This window comes from Lucilia cuprina, chromosome 2 (genome assembly GCF_022045245.1).
Source record: "Lucilia cuprina isolate Lc7/37 chromosome 2, ASM2204524v1, whole genome shotgun sequence".
NCBI classification, from domain to species: domain Eukaryota; kingdom Metazoa; phylum Arthropoda; class Insecta; order Diptera; family Calliphoridae; genus Lucilia; species Lucilia cuprina.
The window spans coordinates 12,279,840-12,302,744 of NC_060950.1; the positions used below are offsets into that span (position 1 = coordinate 12,279,840).

General features: G+C 30.8%; 1 protein-coding gene and 1 long non-coding RNA gene across 4 annotated transcripts; one reads left to right on the top strand and one right to left on the bottom strand.

The window, feature by feature from the left end:
• Positions 1 to 57: 57 nt before the first annotated feature.
• On the bottom strand, positions 58 to 1,066 carry LOC111686191 (protein transport protein SFT2). The gene is made up of 2 exons (XM_023448507.2): positions 755 to 1,066; positions 58 to 691 (listed from the first exon to the last, which is right to left on the bottom strand). Exons 1-2 carry the CDS (start codon positions 935 to 937, stop codon positions 257 to 259), a joined length of 618 nt encoding a protein of 205 aa, XP_023304275.1. The 5' UTR covers positions 938 to 1,066; the 3' UTR covers positions 58 to 256.
• A 3,324-nt stretch (positions 1,067 to 4,390) lies between these two features.
• LOC124420233 lies at positions 4,391 to 22,904 on the top strand. 3 transcript variants are annotated; one of them, XR_006941094.1, is made up of 4 exons: positions 4,399 to 4,729; positions 6,739 to 6,993; positions 22,793 to 22,802; positions 22,880 to 22,904. It is a non-coding gene; the product is annotated as an uncharacterized LOC124420233 (long non-coding RNA). The 3 variants fall into 3 exon arrangements; XR_006941093.1 differs by lacking the exon at positions 22,880 to 22,904 and having other exon boundaries at positions 4,401 to 4,729; positions 22,793 to 22,852; XR_006941092.1 differs by lacking the exons at positions 22,793 to 22,802; positions 22,880 to 22,904 and having other exon boundaries at positions 4,391 to 4,729; positions 6,739 to 6,928.
• The last annotated feature ends 1 nt before the right edge of the window (position 22,905 follows it).

The window sequence follows — 22,905 nt, forward strand, 5'->3', positions numbered from 1 at the left end:
AGTAAAATGCCATTTTTTCAAATCCCTCATAAAAAGTCATCTTCATAATATATTATGTAGTTAGAAAAAAATATATATTATTTTATTTTAAAATATATTCAAAGTCAAAGACATCCAATACATACTACAGCTACAGTGAAAAAAAGTACACGTATACACTATATTTACAATTATCGAGAGAGGATATATCAATATTAATCATATATATTAAATATATTAAGAGTCAACCAGCAAAGTGGCAGCGGCAGCAGCAGATTCAAACTGGCAAAGCACTCGAACCCGATGAACTAACACTACTCTTGAATAAGGAACCAAACAGTTTTATACCCGACGAACCGCCCGGTACTGTGCTAATGACCATAAAAGCCAAAGCAATCATTTGTGATAGAGCAAATAAAACGGTTAAGGCAGTACTTTGGGCCCATAAAGCACAATACAAGGTGGCAAATAAACAGCTGAAATAGGCCGACGATACTAGGGCTCGTTCCTTAGTAAACAAAGTCCTAAAGAAAGCCATAAAACCGGAGAGAAAACAAAAACTTAAAATGAAAAATAAACTGCCCATGGTGTAGAGTAAGGAGAATTTTCTGGTCTTCAACAGTAGTACTGGTATGTAAAACATGGAGATGGTCATGCATAAAGTACCCATGCCCAGACAGGCTACAAAGCCTACTATGCGTTGTAAGCGTGACTACAAAACAAAGCAAACCTTAAATTAACATGAAAGATTATTTTAATCTACAATAGTTATTACCAATTTAGGACAACAGGAGTCCTGTGTTTCCTTTAGCCAACTATTGGCTTCTGGTTCTGTGTTTCTGCTGAAAATATTACCAAATTCTGGCACCTTAAGTTGTGGCACTTTTACATTGAATTTTTTCTTTTGATCACTTTGCAGCAACAAATATTGATCTAAATCATCCTTTAGATTGGCCATTTTGTTTTAATTGTTATTTCTTATAAATTTTCTTTTAACTATAAGAAATATTTGTTTTAAACATTTGCCACGAATTTGTTTATTTTTGAGTTTTTCGTTTGACATGCAACTTTTTTTCGTTGTCGTTTTATTTTTTCCAATTGCTCTTTGTTTTGTTTTTTTTTTCTTTTTCTCAGCTGTTGTATTACTCATGCAAAGTAAAAGCAGGGTTGTATTTTTTTCAATATACACTTAAAGAAATTTAAGTTGTAAGTTAAAATTATCATTATGGATGCTGTCGTGAAGTTCATCAATTCTTCTAATCCAGTTGATTAGATATGTTTCTGCTCTATTCAATTCCGGGAGATCCGGAGGGCTCCTTTGTTGAACATATCTGGATTATTAATTATTCGATAAGGGTAACAATAGAATGGTCTCTGAGATACCTTTATGTTGATATATAATCCATGATCCAGGGTCATTGCTGGAATAGAGTTTTTTTGGGTCAAGACTTTTCATTGTTCATTTCAAGGCAAATTTGGAAAAAGTTGAAACCCAGAGACAAAAGTAGAAATCTGGTTTTGGAATTTATCCAACACAGCAGGTCTTTCATATATCGCGTCATGAAGTTTTAACAAAAAGTGTTAAGCCATATTCGAGACGCAATAAGAGGAAATCTTTACTTATAAAATCTGTTATGTCTTCCAATATGTCCATATTTGGATTTAGCGCTATTCAAATCTTTATAGAAATATACTTTGGTCTCTGGGCTAAAAACCAAAATAAACTTATTAGTCTGTGTTGTTGTTGCTAGGGTTGACATCTCTTGTCCGAATAATTCGGGTCATTCCCGTACGTAGAACCGGCTGTCAGGGAATGATTAGTCTGTGTAGTTATAGGTCCTTCAATTACATCTTTTCAAACAAACCTTAAAAATTGGCCCAAAATTAAGAGATATATCCCATATTCGAATGAATATGAATAACAATCAAGAAGACCAGAAGCCCATCTTTAACACTTTTCAAACAGCTTAATTCTGGTATTATAATTGAAGAACCATATTGGATTCTAATATTTAACAAATTGGTTTTGAAATTGTTCTGTTTTCCTCTTTTCACGAAAATCAATTATGAAACCTATCAAAATAAAAGTTATCGAATACAAAATAAAAGTTAAACATCTAAATCTAATTGGAAATCGCTTTCTCTATCTTTGGAAAAATAGAGCGAGACTTTAACGCGCTAAAATAACTTCGAGACACTAGTCTATATTCCCTGCGGAACCACTGCAAAAGTATTACTTCCCACGGAAGGGCTTGTCAAGACATAAAACTATTTTATTTTCTTTCATACTATCCTTCTAATCTTCTCTTGCCTGCCTAATTTCACAATAACCACCTCTTTGAACTCACACACATAGTCCCACTTTTCGTGTGATTCCAGCATAGGCACAATAATGTTACCTGGATACACTCTACTTCCCAGTAATCGGTGAAGATTTGCTCTGTCGTAATTGAATCTGGGACAACTAAAGAACACATGTTCAGGATCCTCCTCTGTTTGTGATGTTGCTAGTCCAAATCGATATAAGTATGATCTAAAACTGCCATGACCACTAAGAAACTGGATAAGGTAGAAATTAATATACCCATGCTTCCTATTGTACCAGTCATATATATATAGGGAATCAATTTATACGTCCCCCTTCCCTTTGTTGATGCCGAACCACCGGGACTGCCATGTCGCAATGCTGTTCCTTTGGACATTTCTAATAGCATTTTCAGGCTCCGTTGTACCTTTCAGTTCATATGTACATTTCGTCTCCATTGCCAGTATATCAATTGGTACCATGGCCGCGATAACAAAAGCTGCTTCATCCGATACTGTCCTATATGCACAGCATTCTCGTAGCGCTGTAAGCCTATATACAGAGTTAATCTTTCCAGTATAAGTTTTGATCTATCTATCTATCTATCTATCTATCTATCTATCTATCTATCTATCTATCTATCTATCTATCTATCTATCTATCTATCTATCTATCTATCTATCTATCTATCTATCTATCTATCTATCTATCTATCTATCTATCTATCTATCTATCTATCTATCTATCTATCTATCTATCTATCTATCTATCTATCTATCTATCTATCTATCTATCTATCTATCTATCTATCTACCTATCAATATAGAACACGAATCCAACAATTCCTCGCAGTTTTAACTTCAAACAAGATGGCATCACAGAAACTGAGAATAGCGGCGCAAGATAAACAATGGTTCTCACACTCGCTCTCTCGTTCATCGAAAAAATGCGGTTTCTTTTTTTTGCTATTAACGAAGGCGAACACTCTCTTTCTCACCGATGCTCTCTTCTATGGGACAGATACAATTTTTTGAATTTTCAATTTAGTCATTGAGTAAATCGCGATGAATATGCATCGTTAAGGACGGTTACGTACGCGTTTTTCCATCAAGTAAATGAAGAAAAACAACAACAACAACTATACTAAATTAAAGGTTTGTGTATGTAGTTATCTATCTATAAAACATACACACAGATACAACAAATATGTATAGCATACACATATATAATACAACAACAACGGCAAGAAAATATTCATCAACAACAACTAAAAGAAGAATAATACAATAAAGTGAAAAAAATAAAGAAAAATATATAAATTATCATCTATGTATAAGTATAATTAAAACAATTACAACAACAAGCAAGAAATAGCAAAAGAAAATAATCAAATAAAAACAAATTACAACAAATCTAAGAAATATTTTGAAAAAAAGCAAAGAAAAAAATTAATAAAAAGAAAATTAATTTATAATTTAAATTAATGAAGAAAATTTAAGAAAAAAAAAAACAACAATTATAAAGAGAATTAAATAAATTTTATTACAAAATACAAAAAGTAAAGTGAAGAGCCAGAAAAAGGAAAAAAATATTTAAAATAAAATAAAGCATTAAATAAGAGAAGCAGTTTTAAAATAAAATCAAGTAAAAATTCAAATAAATTTTAGTGAAAATCAATAAAAGAAGAAAAAAAAATAATTAATTGCCAATGAATAAATTGTTTAAATACAAAATGAAAATAAAGATGAGAGTGTTAATTATTTAAAAAAAGAAATTTCAAATAAATTATAAATAATAAATACCCAATCACTTCGTCAAGAGAAAAAGAAATTCTTCTCTTTTGAAAAAAAGCAAAATTTTAACAAAATTTTCGATTTTGCCAAAAAGTGAAAATATAAATAAAAAAAATTTTTTTTGAAAGAAAAAAAAAATCCCATCATTATGAAATAAATAATATTTATAAATCTTTATTTATTTATTGTTGCAAAATTTAAGTTTTATTATTAAATTATTTCTTATTTATATTATTTTTTAAATTGTGTTCTGCAAAAGAAAATCAAAATATTTATGATTTGTTTCGTTTTTTTTCGTAAATTGTGATGGAAATTTGTATTTTAGTGAATAAAATTCACTTAAAATTTCAAAAGGAAATTATTTTAAAAGAATTTGTAAATAAAAAAAATATAATTAAAAATAAATAATTATAATTTTTAAAATAAAATAAAAATTTAAGCTTAAACCGTTTGCGGTGTAAAAGTTAATTCCGAATATTTAAAAAAAAACTACAAAAACGAATCATATTTTAGCATCCTGGTCTGTTGGAGGTTTTGTAAAACTGAGGATTATATAAAACAGTTCAAAACCAGGACACTAAAAAATACCAATAACTATCTATCGATGTTTTATTTGCATCAATATCAGCCACAAAGAGGATTACTTTAAAAGGTAAAACTATCATTGGATTAATAGAAATGACTTTATTTTACAATTTTGAAGACCTTTCCTAAGAAAAAGAAATCTGATGTTATCTATTGTTATAGATCAGGCATGGAAATACTGTTGTACCTCCACAACATTTTCAATACTTCTAACTTATAAATTTTCATTAATAGATCACATAATTAAAACTCTAGTCTTTAGTATAGTCTATTTTTTAGTTTATAGTGTAGTCTATAATCTTGTCTATAATTAAGTCTATTCTAGTCCAAAGTCTAGTGTACAGTCTAGTCTATAGTCTAGTCTATAGCCTGATCTATAGTCTAGTCTATAGTCTGATCTATAGTCTAGTCTATAGTCTATTCTATAGTCTGACCTATGGTATAGTCTAGTCTATAGTCTAATCTATAGTCTAGTCTATAGTCTAATTTATAGTCTAATCTATAGTTTAGTCTATAGTTTAGTCTATAAACTATTCTATAGTCTAGTGTATAGTCTTGTCTATAGTCTAGTATACAGTCTAATCTAAAGTGTAGTCTACAGTCTAGTCTAGTCTATAGTCTAGTCTATAGTTTAGTCTATAGTCTAGTCTATAGCCTAGTCTATAGTCTAGTCTATAGTCTAGTCTATAGTCTAGTCTATAGTCTAGTCTATAGCCTAGTCTATAGTCTAGTCTATAGGCTAGTCTTTCGTCTAGTCTATAGGCTAGTCTTTAGTCTAGTCTATAACCTAGTCTATTGTCTAGTCTATAGTCTGATCTAAAGTGTAGTCTAGTCTATGCTAGTGTATAGTCTTGTCTAAAGTCTAATCTCAAGTGTAGTCTACAGTCTAGTCTATGCTAGTGTATAGGATAGTCTATTGTCTAGTCTATAGTCTAGTCTATAGTCTTGTCTATAGTCTAGTGTATTGTCTTGTCTATAGTCTAGTTTACAGTATAATCTAAAGTGTAGACTACAGTCTAGACTAGACTATAGTCTAGTCTATTTCTAGTATATAGTCTTGTTTATTGTCTAGTCTATAGTCCAGTCTATAGTCTAGTCTATAGTCTAGTCTATAGTCTAGTCTATAGTCTAGTCTATTGTCTAGTCTATAGTCTAGCCTATGGTCTAGCCTATGGTCTAGTCTATTGTCTAGTCTAAAGTCTAGTCTATAATATAGTGTATAGTCTAATATATCGTCTGGGTAAAATCTTGTCTATAGGATCGTCTTCAGTCTAGTCGAAAGCCTAGTCTATAGTTTCTCTAGCCTATAGTCTAGTTTATAGACTATCCAGTCTATAGTCTAGGCTAATATAGTCAATAGTTTTGTTTATAGCCTAGTCTATAGGCTAGTCTATAGTCTACTCTGTAGGCTAGTCTATAATATAGTCAATAGTCTTGTGTATAGTTGAGTTTATTGTCTAGCCTATAATTTCTGCAACCTATATTCCAGTTTATGGTATCTCCAGTTTATAGGCTAGTCCATAGTTTAGTCAAGTCAAGTCGATGGTGTAGTTAAGTCTATAATTTCGTCCATACTCTAGTCTATAGTCCATTCCATCGTGGTACAGTTTAAAGTTTATTAAAATTGAAATCTTCAATAAAAATCAAATATTCAATAAAATTCAAATTTTCAATAAAAAATTATTAAAATATAAAATTTTTCTTAAAAAAAAATTAAAAACAAAAATAAAATAAATTTTTTATTAAAATTAAAATTTAAAAAAAATTCACATTTGCAACAAAAAAAAAAATATTTTTTTTTTAAATTTAAATTTTTCTTAAAAATATTTTTTTCAGAAATTTAAATATTTTTTAAAAATTTTTGGAAAATAAAAAAATTTTAATATTATTTTTTTTAAGTAAAATGTGTATTTATGCTTTTCTTACTAAAATATCTAATTTGTAATAAAAATCTAAATACAGTTTTTCTTAAAATTTATTGTTTTATAAAAATTAAGTTTAACATAAAATTGAAAAAAAATTCTTATAAAATTTTAAAAAAGTGCTAACAAGTTATTTATTTTTCTTTAATTGCAGCTTTAAAATTACCACTGAAAAAGGAATAATATAACTCCCATCAAAACCACAACAGAATAAAGTTAAAACTTTGCAAAACCAAAAGTTAACGAAAAATCGGGCGCGTCTTCTAACGATCGATCTCATAAAATAGTGTTGAAATTACGGTCGGTACGCAGAACAAACAAGTATTTATTTTAAAATGTCGCCTTAATAATGCTCGAATTAATAAAACGGTTAAAAATTTAAAAATAATCAAGTGTTTTAAATAAAAAAGTAAGTATTTCTCTTAAAAAAAAGGTGTTTTTTCAACAAATTATATTAAAAAAAACCAAAAAAAAAGTAGTGTTTTCTAAAAAAGACAGTGGAAAAAACCAAAGACCCAGAAATAAACAACCAAACGTGTTAAGTGCTAAACAACAATTAAATCAAACACTTAAAAAAAAAGAAACAAGAAAAAATTTTAATATTGCTTTGCAAACGAAAAAAATAAAAACGTCCAACAACGACCAACAACACAGCACGAATAAAGAATCAACAAAAATGGCACAATCAAGAAAACAAACAATTCATGTGAAACCCATATTCAGATACAAAATACACACGTACACACCACAACAACACAGACACATACATACATACATAAATATGTATCTAGCAAAGCTACAACAAATACCATTTTTAACGTTTTGTAGTTTCACCAAGAGTTAAGCTACAACAGAAAAGCCACACAAATTCATTTACCAAACATATTCATACAAACATTAATGTAAAAATGTATAAATGTATGTACAATGTATGACAAAATAAAGGTGTACACATACCAACATACATACATACATTCATGGTGGTGATATTGATGATGAATAAAAAAGCAAAAGCTACAAAAATACATAAAATAATATTTTATTAGTTTTATACAAAGAAAAAAATTATGTGTACATTATTATTGTTAATAATGTAAAAAAGAGAATTATTAATAAAATATCAAAGCAACAACAAATACACAGTGACAGCTCCCCCATAATAGTACTTTGTATAAAATGAGGATACAAATAACAACAGCTAACACCAACAACAAACGACAAACCGGGAATATTAAATGATTTCCCTATATAAACTTAGGGAGAAACAAAAACAACAAAAGCAATAAAATCCCAATCATAAAAAATCAACACTTACTCCATTAAAACAAACAACTCTCAGATACACAAATACTCCTAAATACACCAGGCCAGTGTTGCTAATATTTTCACCATTTCCGGTGAAATTATATACCAGCCGTTAAGAACCGCTGCAACACGTCAAATTTAATGAAAATTTTGAAATTTACTAAATATTAAGACATTAAGATATGGCTATACACTGGACAATACACTACAAACTACTCTAAAGACTATACTATTAATTAGGCTAAACTATAGACCAAAATAAAGACTTGACTTTTGGGTAGACTATAGACTAGACTACAGAATAGACTATAGACTAGACTACAGAATAGACTATAGACTAGACTACAGACTTTACTACTGACAAGACTACGCAATAGACTATAGGATAGACTATAGGCTAGACTACAAACTAGACTATAGACTATACTGTAGGCTAGACTATAGACAAGACTATGGACGTGACTGTAGATCAGACTATAGATATAACTATAGAATATACTGTTGCCTTGATTATAGAATAGACTATAGCCTATACTACACTACGTAATAGACTGTAGACTATACAAAAGAATATACTATAGACTAGACTGTAGGCTAGACTATAGACTAGACTATGGACGTGACTGTAAATCAGACTATAGACATAAGTATGGAATATACTGTAGCCTTGACTATAGAATAGACTATAGCCTAGACTATAGACTAGACAAAAGAATATACTATAGACTAGACTATATAATTAATATACAGTAAAGACTAGGACGCAGAATAGGCTATAGACTATACTATAGAATATACTATAGACTATAGACTAAGCTAAAGGCTAGACTGCGGACAAGACTATATACTAGACTATATACTAGGCTATAGAATAGACTAAAAGCTAGACTAGACTGTAGAATATACTATAGACTAGACTATAGAAGAGACTATAGGCTAAACTTTAGTCTAGACTATAGACTAGACTAAAGACTAGACTATTTAATAGACTTTAGGCTGCAGTATAGACTAGACTATAGAATAGACTATACATTACGGAATAGACTTGACTATAGACTAGACTAAAGACTAAACTAAAGTCAATGCTTTAGACTAGACTAGACTCAAGAATATACTATGTAATAGACTATAAACTAGACTGAAGACTAAGCTAAAGCCCATGCTTAAGGCTAGACTGTAGACTAGACTATAGCTAGTCTATAGAATCTGAGTAGAATATAGACTAGACTATAGAATATACTATTGACTATACTCTAAAATAGGCTAGACTATATATTAGATTATATACTAGGCTGTATACGAAAATATAAACAATACTTAATACTAGACTGTAGATGAGAGTATAGACTACACTATAGACTATATTATAGAATTATTGATTAGACTGTGGGCTAAACTATGAACTAAACTGTAAACTAGATTTAGCCTATAATCTAGACTAGACTGTAGACTAGACTATAGGCTTGACTATGGACGAGAATATAGGCTATACTATAGACTTCACTTAAGACTTAACTGCAGACTTGACTAGACTACAGACTTGGTCAGGGATTAGACTATACTATTGAATGGAAAATAGAATCTATCATAGAATAGGTTATATACTAGACAATGCTAAAAATTGACTAAAGTATAATCCATAGACTATGGACTACACTTTAGATTAGACTAAACTGCTGACTAGACTAAAAAAGACTACAGAGCAAACGATATACTATAGATTGTACTATGGATTAGACAATAGCCTACACTACTACTGCCTTATTCATAAAAATTTATCAATGGTTTATAGAACAAATTAAAAATGAAAATTTCATTTATTTTTACCTATAAAAAAAAACTTTAGAATAAGATCGCTAGACTATATATACCATTGACTTAGACTAATCTTAAGTCTAAGCCATAGACTAGTCTGTAGATAAGACTATATATAGACTTGATTATAGATTAGAAATGTTAAAAATTTTAAATGTTCCCTTAACCACCTAAACAAATTTAATTTCCATTAAAAAAAAAAACGTCAGATACGAGGGAAAAACGTCAAAATGTTAACAGTGCACGCAACGAACAAAAAATAACCTCTCTCCTCGTTAGCTCAATCAATTGCTAGCTCACTCATTTACTCGCTTTTTCCGGAGATAAAGTTGAAAAACTACTTTGTTTTACACGAAAACGAAAGAGACCAACTTATATGTTTGATTAAAGTGTAAAAGAGATATAAAAACAATTGAGAGTAGTATAATCAAGAAAACTAAAAAAAAAGTATATGGAGGTTTGTTTGCATGCGTGTGTGTGTGTCCGCTGTAGTATCTGTGTAGTATTGTAGTTAATGACGGCAGAGGAAAGAAAAACATAACAAAACAACCTCACACCAATTCAAAACCCCATTCAGCACAGTAATCATCAAATAATATCAAACAGATGAAAAAAAACTAGCTAAACTACTTGCCACAGTTGATGTCGTTGTTGTAGCTATAGCTATTATTTGTTTTTTCTTTATTTTTTCATTTTACAAATTTTTGCAAGTGTAGTTTTGTCAGTGTGTTGTGTTTTCCCCCTCAGCTCTGTTGAACTCTCAAGCAGCACCCCAAAAAAATGAGTTCTTATAAACATTGGGCTTAAAGCAATGGGAATATATGAAAAATTTTATTATGTTTTGAAACTTTGAGTTGTCTGATGAAATAGGAAACTTATTATAAAGCCCAACATGCTGTGAAATTTTCGTTAGGATAGATAGGTTGTTTTTAAAAGGCATAACAAATTTGTATGGTTCAAATAGAGCTGCAAACAATAAGTCGTCGAATGACTTGCGATATAGGACTTTTAGGTTTGGGAAATAAAGAATCATCTTTGAAAAAAAGTGTTTGGAAATTGAACTTAAATATTCTACTATTAACACTTGGCGTAATCCTTACGAGAGCAGAACGAGATGTCTCCTCGAAGTGCGCAAGGATTAAAAGCTCAGCTTTACAAAATTGGACGTGCGGATTCAGAAGAACTTTGATCATATAGAGAGGTCAGTGAAACTCTGGAACACTTTCTTTTGACTTTATTAGACTTCCCAATAAAATCCAAATATCTTCGGATTCCGGATATAACGTTCCTTACGAACACTGATTGGAAAATTCTTAGCAATTACGAACCAAAAACATTTACCATGACAAGGAGCGCACAACAGGCGCTCCTCCTATCAACCTAACATAACATTTGGAGAATATAAAGAATATACTCCCTTTAATGGAAAAGGAATTTGGCTAACAATAGAAATTCGAAAAAGGGTTTCATAAAAGGAAGAGAAATCGGGAAAAACGTCTACTTGATACAGGCTTTTCGGACTCATGATCGAAACTGTCTTAATGATGTAGCGCAAAAAAGTCAAATCAAATTTATACAGAAAAACTGTTTTTTTTTCTCCTAGGAACCACAGAAGTCAAAAAAGAAAGAACCAAATGGTCACCGGGGTGTTCTTCACAAAATCAGGACGACATGCCTCCTCAAAATTAGCAAATATAGCGACACAGAATTAAGGTCATAGTTTCATGTACAAAATTGGACCTGCTGATTCAAACGAATGTAGATCATGTACAACAGGCCCACTAGTGATGTATATCTTCGAATTTGCATCTATATCCTTTTATGAACCTAACCTAACACTTGAAGAATTGAATTCGATGTGCTTTACGTGAGTACCTGTCGCGTAGTCCTATTCACGGTGGTACTTTTACAATCATTGGTTGTGTAAAATAAACATGTCACCACTGGCCCCTTGAGTATTTTAAACGCATATCGCAATTTTTGTACATTGACAAGCTTTTTGCTCCAGTACTTGAGCTGTCTATTCTCAGACCATTGCTGACCCGTTATTTAACTTCCGAGATGTAAAAAATCACTTCCGTTTACAACCGAGATGTAAAACATCACTTCCGTTTACGTTTCCGTATCCGGTAGACCGAATAACGAATCTATCAAATAAGTCCAGACATAGTTATTACTCTCAGGGACACACTTTGGTAATTCTGGTTTGAGCAGAGTTTACCCTGAACATACCTGGACAAGGATGGATAAATTAATGGTATCACTGTATAGGATACCTTTCATCCATCATCATTCAACACATGACACATTCATTAGGTATACGCGTGGGGTGAGCCCCGCATACCTCTACATCCATCCTGTATAATATACAGTTGACACCAACTCATTTTCAGTACCAGATTATGTGGTTCTCTGGTTAGACCCATGTCAAATCATACTAAGGACAAGCCGAGGAGTGAAGTGACATCACCAGTTTTTAGTCTCGGCAGACTAGAGATACTGGTAGCATCTCTATTCCAAGATGGCATAGAGATGCTATTAAACTGCCTTTAATGGAAAAAATGATATAAATTCGAATTCTAAGTCATGACCGAAATTATCAGAGAAACACTGGTTGGTTCTCTTAGGACCCAAGAAGTCACAAAATAATGAGCTTAATGATCATCAAGTGTTATCACTTTATTATGATCGTAGCTTACAAAATAATCCGAAGCTTTGAAACCCTATCAAGGGAGGATTTAATGAACTTTGATAACTTAATATGTTGCTGCAATTCCAACTATAAACATTTTAACATCACAACTCCGATCAGCATATAATGGATCAAACTGATCAATGAATTGTAATGCGCGAACTAAGTCATTATTTTATACTTTAACCCACTGTGCATGATTCAGGTATAGTCATACAAATCATACGTTTTTGTTAGGCTCTCGTTTTAGTTGTTGTTCGTTCAACAACAACAGATTTTAGCTGCTGCTGTTGTTTATAGAAGAAGAAGAAAAAAATCAATGTATGTAATATTGGTGTGTTTTTTTTTTTTTTTTTTATTTATCAGTCGGTCACGTATACACTATCGTTTTTAGCAAAAAAAAAAATAAGTATTTTTATTTAAAAAAAGTTTCTGCTGTAGTTTTGTAGCAAAAACCAAACCAACCATCTTTTGTTTATCTAATGACATTGCACTACACTACACAACTTTATTTTCATGACTTTACTGTGTATGTATGCTCTCATATACAAAAATAACTTTGGCCACCAACCCACCCCAACCAGTCAATCCGCCAGTCAAACTAACCGATAGACATACAGACAGACAAACGAAGAGTCATCCAACCAGCTATGTAGGGATACACACACATTTCTTCCATTACATTTTAACTAGTAATATTTGTAATTGAAGTAAGTAGTTTCAGGCTTAGCTGACAGCAGCAACTATAAACCAGATAAAACTTTGAGTGGAAGAAGCGCAAAAAAAGCAAATGTTTGCAGCTATATAAACATTGTGAAAATTTTAAGTAATAAAAAATATTTGAAAACCCTAGAAAAAAACTAGAAGTTTAAGCTAAAGATATAATGAAGTAGTAGTACACACTTTTGTAGTGTAGTTGAAGCCCATGTAAAAAATAAAAACTTCTAGACTACTTTGTTGCGCATTCCAAAATCATTCAAGCAAACCAATATGAATGTTCAACCATTCGGTAGTAGTTCTTCTTTATTATATTATATTCCTTTCCTCATACTTTTTGCCATATACGAGATTCTTCTTCTTTGTACTTTTATAGAAACTTCTTCTTTTTTTGCTTGTTCTTATTATAAACATTTTTCAATATATGTATGTATCTGTAGATATTTGTCTGTATATATATGTATATATTTATACCAGAAATGGTTATATATACATACATCCGTAGATTTAGATACAGAACGTATATCTTATAAATATCCAACATCTAACCATACACATATACATACATACTCGTTTAATTTCGTACTCTACGACATCGTTGTATATCAATTTAATGAATCCCCACAATAATAACGTTCATTTATTTTCACACACACAACAGAAAAAGACAGCAGCAGCAACTCAAAACCTTTCAAGTTCCAAGACTTCTTCTTCTTCTTCTTTATTTTGCTGTATTCATCTTAAATGTATTAAAAAAAAAGTAAATAAATGCAAAATTGTTGTTATTGCTGTTGGTAATGCTGTAAATATTACCATGACTCTCAAGCTAAAGAAAATCGTATATTTAATCTTTGACAATATAAAAAATTTATATTGTTTTTTTTTTATATATATATTATACTTAAAGAAAACCTTAAATGGGGTGGTTGAGAGTTTGCTCCTACCGGGCAAAATGTCAGTCAAGTCATTGTTTGTTGTATATATACATATATTTTTTCTTTAATATAAATTTCTTGAGTTTTTTTTGAAGGAAATTCTTGAGATTCTTTCATCTTTATATAAATGTGAGTAAAAATTTACCACTCTGGACACTTTTGGATATGAAGACAATGGAATAATATAATGAATATTATTAAAAAATAGAGGGGGCGTGTGGGGTTAACTTAAGTTTAATAAAATTGTATATTCTGTTATAAAGTATAACTAATGTATGTTTTTTTTTTATCCGTATTATAAGATTTAAAGTTTAAACGTAGTTTATCTTCTAAGTTCTTAAGTTAAATAGAATATTTAAGATGTTTACACGAAGTATCAGCTGATTTTATGTATCTGATAGATTAGTTCATAAGTTTAAACTATCTTATTCTAAGATTATTAGAAATTTAACTCGAACTGGGCACTATCTACATTGCACAATAACCGGGACAAAAAAGTGTAAAACTTAGCTCTGTGTACCGTTTCGTGTTAACAGAGTGCATAGTTCTCAGCTTAAAATCCAGGTTAAATTTAAAGTCACCCGGATAACAAGCTCAACTAGATGGGATTTTAGATCATTAAGCTAACATGTCTTGAAGGAATGCAATGTTATAGAATATGATGAAAAGGAAATCGGGTTAATTGAACATTGTATTGTGCATCAAAATCAGCGAAACGCAATGAGCCCTCACATGAGCAACCTAGTACTTTATCTTTCACTTGGTCGTATGCTCACATATGTATGAAAAAACAAATAAAAGCAGTCACACAACTTTCTTTTTATTCTCTGCCTTTTGCTGATCAAAATAAGACAAAAATAATTCCGAATCTCATAACTTATAAACCCGAGATTTGCGCAAAATTAACATTTAATAAGCTTAAGGAAAAGTGGATCAAAATACAAATCTGAGAGACAATTTTGAAAGATATACGTGAAGAATACGGAAAATACATTCTATTAAATTGTATCTAAGTACTTTAAAGTCAAGAGGTTTTGTCATGATATTGCCATTGCATTCTATTAAAATACCATAATAACTGCCGATAAAACTCTAATTATCCCGTTAACAATGCGTTCTCTATATATTTCCTAATGCAGATTAGTTGATAATTCTTATTGTGACATAAAGTTGTACCAACATAAAGTAAAATACTTCGAAGTTGTGAAAAATATGTAGACAGAAGTGTGGTTTCATACAAACTAAAATAAGCCATTTTTACAGCTCCTCATGCTAATGATGTTATGGTACAATATCTAGGTTGCCTAGTTTCTGGAATAGTCACAAGTTACAAAGTTTTAAGGAAATACTATTGGATTGTGGGTCAGGGTTCACTATTACAAGCTTAAGAATATATAAAATGTTCTAGTTCTGCTATAGCCTTAATTCTTGACTTTTAAAAGGATCGGTATGATCAGAAGCTCATTAAATCGAATTATCTATCCACATAACAGTTACTTTTAAAGTTGTTTCTATGAGATTGCTTGGAACTGCAAGATTTGCACTGATTCAATAAAGAATCACTGTCGAATTCAATTGGAGTTATAACGATCATAATAGTCAAAAGATCTGTCAAATTATGGATGAAAGATTCTGCATGTGATTATCTTTGGTTTGGAATAATTGATAAGTTTAATTTACTCTTAAGATTTTAGGAATATCTTAGATATACTTAAGAAAGTTTGGACAAGTATTCTTTAAGATCTTTCATTGACATATAGTCAAATCACAATCGTATTGAAGATTATAAAAGATTGATTCTCCAATTCAATTGGAGTTGTAACAACTACCGATCATAATATCCAAAAGATCTGTTAAATTATGGATGGAGGATTCTGCATGTTATTACCTTTGATTGGAGTAATTGACAAGTTAAATTTACTCCTAAGATTGGAGGAGTATCTCAGATATACTTTGGACAAGTATTCATTAAGATCTTTCTTAGATTGATAGTCAAATCACGATAGTGTTGCAGATCATACAAGATTGATGTGAACATATAATTAGGTAGCAGTTTAATGTAAAATGTATGAAATATGTAGAAACTAAAAGGAACTGATTCTTAGGTACGCTAGCAGATCGTAGCTATTAAGTTTGTATTATGTTTAAGATTGAGAAACCATATCCTCGAAATACTCCCTTAATTTTGACAGTTTTGGAAGCATTTAAGGTCATAAATTTTGAGGCTGATAAGGCCTCTCATCGATGTCGATAAGATATTCCTGAAGATTGATGAAATCGTCTTAGATGCTTCCTACTCAAACTCCATTGTGGACACTCGTCAACGCTAGTATCAAAAGAGAATATTAGACTCAGATTTGATATCTCTCAGACATAATCTAACGCAAAATAATCAAATTTTTCAATGTTATGATCAGATACTAAACTAAAAGTTGTAATGGAGATATACGTTATGCCTCTTTAAGTTGGTTTAAAACATATTTATTAATTGTAATGATAAAGTTGTAAGTTGAACAAAATTTGCTTTAAGAAAATTCACTTTTTTAAATTAAGAACAAAATAAAGAGATATAATAGAAATTTTCCTTCATTGCTGCTATTACAAAACCAAAAAAAAAGAAAACGTTGTCAACTTGTAAACAGCAGTCGTATGACTGAAAACTAATTTTCGCTTGAAGTGCAAAGAAACCTTTTGAATGTGAACTCAGAGTGAAAAAAACAAGAAGAAACACTAAATTTACAAAAAAAAAACAGACTCCCTCCGACGATGAGGTTGATGATGATAAAAAAGTAGAAAATAATACAGAACAAAATAAATACAACTGAAAAAGACGCACCTAGTTATTGAAAAAAAAACTAAACCAAACAGCCATTAAACTACAAGATACAAAATAAATTGTAGCTTGTGTAATATTAAGAACTACAATAATGTAGCATAAACAGACAGACATAGAGGAGAGCAATAACACAACCATAGAAATGCGAAAAACAAACACCTTTATACAACAACTACAATAATACAAGAATATGAATTGAGCAAAAAAAAAAAACAAAATAAACATCCATGAAAAACAGTTTGTTTATGGGAGCGACAGAGAAAGAGTAGTAAACGAAGAGTAAGACGAAGAATAGTATGTTTGTTGTTGTCTAGAGTTTGCGCATTGCTAAAAACTACAAACAAAAAATCCATTTGTGTTTATTTTGCAAAGATACTAGTTGTTTTTGTTTTTCTTTTGTATTATATTGTTGTTGCTTTTATTATCGACTTTCATCAAAGTAAAACTACAATTTTTCCTTTACAATGCTAGTAATGTTTTCAAGTATTTTTGCAAATGTGTGTGTGTGTGTGGATTTTATTGTTGTCGTCTTTTTTTTTGTAGTTAAATGAATTTTTATATAACGTTAACGTCGCTTGTTTTTGTTGTTATTCTTTTTAACTACCAGCCTAAACGTGCTAACTGCCTTTCGAATCGATAATTTTATTTTCTCGTCCATGTGCGAGGAGAGAGAGAGAGAAACCTTAAGAATTTTACTGAATGGGAAAGATTTTTGTTATAATGAAAACCCCCCCCCCAGATATCAAACATAAAGCAAAGCTTTTTGTAGAGTAATAATTATCGATTTAAAACTGAGGTTCAGTATATTCGCTAAAAAACATGATAATGTTCGATCTTTAAGACCAAACTTACTTACTAATTCTCAATTATCTTGAGAAATTCTAGAACCCTACAATGTATTAACTAATTCCCATGATTTGTACAGGAACGGCTCCATCGTTTTACCATCACGGATTCTAAATTCAGTAACACTTTAAGTGATCCTTACTTCTCCCAAGAAGATGTTACTCTACAGCCCTTTGATTGTAAAAATTATTGCTGCTACAACAACAACGTACTAACAGAACGAATTTCGTTTTCACAAAACATCATCCATATTCCACATAATCTCTTTTGGTCCTTCTTGACATGCATTGCGGAAGAATCAAGTCATTTGATCTTAAAGGAGGAGTGATGCTCCGGTCACTTCCAAGGAGGAATTGTACGATTTTCAAAAATCAAATTCTTCACAATGACCTTATTATAGAATGAAACATTTCGTCTTGTAAAGTCTTTTAAAAATAGACTTTTTTATTGTACCTTGTACGATCGGATGCTTTAGAGGATTTAATCTACTTACGTAAAAGTTACTGAATTTCTTTTCAAGAAGAAGAACCTCTGCTAGACACTATCGATATACCTTAAAGACTCTGCAGAAAGTTTATAAAAGTATTGTAGTAGTTCCTTTTTTAACAGTCCAACCCTGGGATGACCTTCGTTCCCTCATGTAGAAGAAGTTCTGAGGTTTCTGTTTGTTTTGAAATATCGATAAGTTCAATGTTCTCCTAAAATTCAAGGAGTACCTTAAAGACTCTGCAGAAAGTTTAAGAAAGTATTCGTTAAGACCTTTCTTTGGCAGTCAAACCATGGGAGAACCTTCATTCCCTCATGTAGAAGCAGCATTGTGGTTATTTGCCTACAAACTTGAAATATTTTTTCACTTTGTGTCACTTAGTGAAGCAGATCACACTGGAGCAGCCGAAACTTCGAATATTTTTTCACTGGGAGTCACTTAGCGATTCTGATCACACTGGTGCAGCTCAATTAATCGACCATTTGTTTGTAATAACCGAACAATTCCCGTTCAATTCTGTGTTTATTATGTTATCGAGCAGATCTGATGTCAAAATTAAATGCCCTAAAACAGGAGACACTGGATTAGCATTCTGGACCACTGACAGAGCAATTGTTTTGATTTCTTTTTTTGACCATGATATTCAAGTTGGAATCAGTGCCATGAAGTTTGTCAACAAATTATGTGTCCATTAAGGGATCGAAAAAGTCCAATGTCTCCCACTGTGTCCGGGACTAAGATTTCGATCGATATCGAATGCCTTAGTTTGGACCCTGTTATGAATTCTAGTTTTTTCACTTGGAAAATTATATTACGATTTGGATATTGTTTATAAAAATTATAGCCTGGAAGTATAAGCTGCTGCTGCTTCTTCTTCTTCTTCCACACAATATATAGTTTTATTTAAATGGGTGTGAGTGTGTTTATGTTTTTCTTAGCCCGACTATATCAAGGCGCAATGTGTATAACAGAAATCTTTTTAAAAAAATATATACACAACAAATAAACAAACACACAACGAAGAATTATAAAAGAAACTTTACAACAATAACCTCTTAAAATAATAACAACAACAACGTCTTTGTAGTCGTCATCGTCTTCATCATCGCCATCAAAAAAAAAAAAAAAAAAACAGCAAAAACAACAATATCATCATCGTGGTCGTCAACATTACCAGCAAACATACGCACATACAATCTACATATGGATGGCCCAACTTTAATAACAACTTGTCATTTCCTTTCCTTTTTACTCTTATTTCATGAAGAACTTTGTTTTTTTTTTTCTTCTACTTACTCTGTGTTGTGTTCTCTCTTTCTCGCCTTTTTACTAACTGAAATAATAAACATTGAATATACACACAAACTCACATGCTCGTGTGTACTGATATACCAGTCATACTGTAAAAAGAAGAAGCAGTGTTAGTTGTAGAGAAGAAGCAGAGAGAGAAGAAGAAAAAAACCCAACAATTATTATAAAAACAGCAAATTAGCAACGTTGTCAAATTTCACTAGTGAAAAACATACACACACACGAAATGAGAGAAGAAAAAAAAATAAATAAAGACAACAACAAAAAAACATTTGCCTTCTCTAGCAGCAAATTGTACATACAAATATACCAATGTACTTTTATATAAAAAAAGCTGTGTTGTCAAATTTCATATTACGTTTTTAAGAAGAATTTTTTTCATATCTACATATGGTTGTGTGTTGCTGCTGCTTTTAATGCAGCAGCAGCAGAGACTGCTAACTAATATTGTATGTTGTTGTGGTTGTTGTCGTTTGGCTGACTAAATGTGTTGTGTATGAATGTATGTTTGTTTGTATAATTTTGGTGTTGTTTGAGTAGTAGCAGCGTTAAGGAAAAAAATACACGTCGTTTTTGTTTTGTTAGACTACTCTGTTTTTGTTGTTGCTTTTTTAAGTTTGTATGTATTTTTATTGTATTATTGTTTTTTTTGTATATTTAACCATAAATGTGTAGTTTGAACTCAAATGGTTTTAATACAGCTTTGCTAGATCTGCTGCTGCCGCCAACATCTCTGATTGTTAAGTAGTGTTGTTGTTGATGGTATGATTTTTTTAAATTGTTGTTGTTGTTGCTATAGTTGTCGTTATTTAGCTGTGTGATATTTTTGGTTAGCACCACCATCATCATTTACTACCATTGTACCTTCTTTATCCTCATTACCTTCAGTCACCACCAAAGTTTAACTTAACGTTAGCCACAGCAGCAGCAGCAGTAAAAGAAGTAGAAGCAGCATGGTTGGTTCTTTTTAGGTTTTTTTTTAAGCATGTCATGCCATCATAAGAAATCCAGCAAAATTATATTTTGCAAAATCTATCCAAATGTCTTAAGTTTGCTTGGGTTTTATTACCGCTGCTGTTGCTGCTGCTGTTGGTGGTGGTGGTTGACAATAATGACAAATAAGAATTTTGCAGACCAAGAATATATAAACTTAAGAACTGGTTATTATGGATTTATTTATTCTATTAAAAAAATAAATAATTCAAAATTTATTAAAAAATTTAAAAAGAATAGCTCTAATTCTTTTATAAATCGTAATAAGAAATTTTTAAAAATTTTAAAAATGGAGGAATTTTAACCGATCTAATAACTAAAATTTGAGTTCAAATTAAGAAATTTAAAGGTTTTAGAACTTGAATTTAAATAAAAAACTGAATTAAGATCGAATATTTAATTAAGTATTCATATTTGTAAGAAATTTATAGGGTCCACACTATAGAAAAGATTATGAACTATAATATTGACAAACAATATACCAAATCGAGCATATAGGCCGGACAGTGGGTTGAACCACGAAAATCCTGTGGGGTGATCCTGATGAGAGCAAGATAAAAAATCACCTCAAAATGAGCAAGTCTGAAGTTAGTATGATAGTACCTACGTATTCTGAGTGGACACACAGGATTACGAACACATTTATGCAAAATTGGACGAGCGGATTCAGACGTATGTAGAGCATGTGGAGAGGACAGTGAAACTCTAGAGCAAATTCTTTGTCACTGCCATTCATTCGTCGAAGTTAGTTCCAAATTATCGTGGAAGTGATGTTATTCCGGAAATAACATTCCTGACTAACACTGATTGGAAGATTCTTAGGAATTACGTTCAGGAAACTGAGTTTCTGAACACTGAAAAAACTTAATTTTTTTGCCATGATAAGGAGCGCACAACAGGCCCGATTGTGGCCCAGTTGTATTTCTTCGGATTTGATGTAGTATAAATCCTCCTATTAACCTAACCTATCGGCCGGATTAAAGATCATTATAAAGATTTGACTTTAAACTGGTTTATTCATAGACACATCGGACTTTAAACTAGATTATTGAGAAGATTATAGACCAAACTATGTATATAGCATATCAAACTATAAAGAAGGATCTAGGCCCTCAAACTCTACTATTGATTAGACAAGATATTGAAGCAAATACTTTGGTATAGACTGGACTGCATTATAGAGCAAATTGTAGATTAAAGTCGATACTATAGCATGGATCCGCGCCTGAATTATAGTTTATATTATTGATTAGACAATAGAACAGATTGCAGATCTACAAAGTATATACATACTAAACTATAGACTGGGTTTTACCATAATATGCAAGATTAGATTGTAATTTCCCTATTCCCCCCCTCAATAGTATAGCATATAGCCTTTGCTATATGCTATATTATTGATCATACAATATTACAGATTTGAGACCTGAATATAGACCCAACTAGGTATAAACTTACTAAATTATAGACTGGGTTATACCACAATATGCAAGATTGAATTGTAGGTCAAAGAATAGACTAAACTTTGAACTCACGATCAGATAATTAAGATTTCAATGCTATTTTTGATCAAAAATCGGATTTTCTTTTACGTATATATTATACAGATCACAGTACTATAGGCAACATTATACAATATTGGACTTTAGGTCAGACTATAGGCTAAGATTCGAACTGTAGACTATGTATATATCATACTATATAGTGGCCTATAAAACTGATTACAGACTAAACCAAATTTTGAACAAGTTTATAAATTTTGACAAAGTTATACACTTGTGATCAGACTTAAGATTATATCATGGACTGGAATGTCGAACAGACTATAAACTGGATTATAAAGTGATATATACATATAGACTGATATATGGTCCCTCTAGAAAGAGTTCAAATTAAAACAAAATCAATAAAATTAATAAACATTTCTCATACTTTTGGGTACCGTATTTTGAATCTTGATTTAATAGAAACACGTGCCTATATTCGTTCTTTATTCTTTTAAAGTCAAAGGTTAGATTTTAAAAAATTACACCATATGATCACGAACAGATCTCAATCGAATTCAAAGTATTATGAGAAGGGAAATGCAAACCCATAATACAGCATCTTATGATTCATAAGAGATCTGTTAATTCTGGTTATAATATGAGGTCCATAAGATACGCTTAGTTATAAATCCTTATTATCAAATTCTTAAATTTTTTAATAAAATTTTGAAAATAATATAATCAAACACTAATTTTTCTCCTTTTCTCGTTCTTCTCTTTCTAGATAACCACGGGTATTACAAAAAAGAAAATAAATATAAAATATTAAAGTGAAAAATATAAATCTATTAAATTATATTTAAAAAAAAAGAAAATAAAATTTCAAAAATCTCCCCA

Excerpts from the sequence above, each read along its gene's own strand:
- LOC111686191 (XM_023448507.2), bottom strand. The coding sequence starts at position 937 with ATGGCCAATCTAAAGGATGATTTAGATCAATATTTGTTGCTGCAAAGT. Across the intron at positions 692-754 it reads ACTCCTGTTGTCCTAAATTG|TCACGCTTACAACGCATAGT; the intron begins GTAATAACTATT and ends TTTGTTTTGTAG.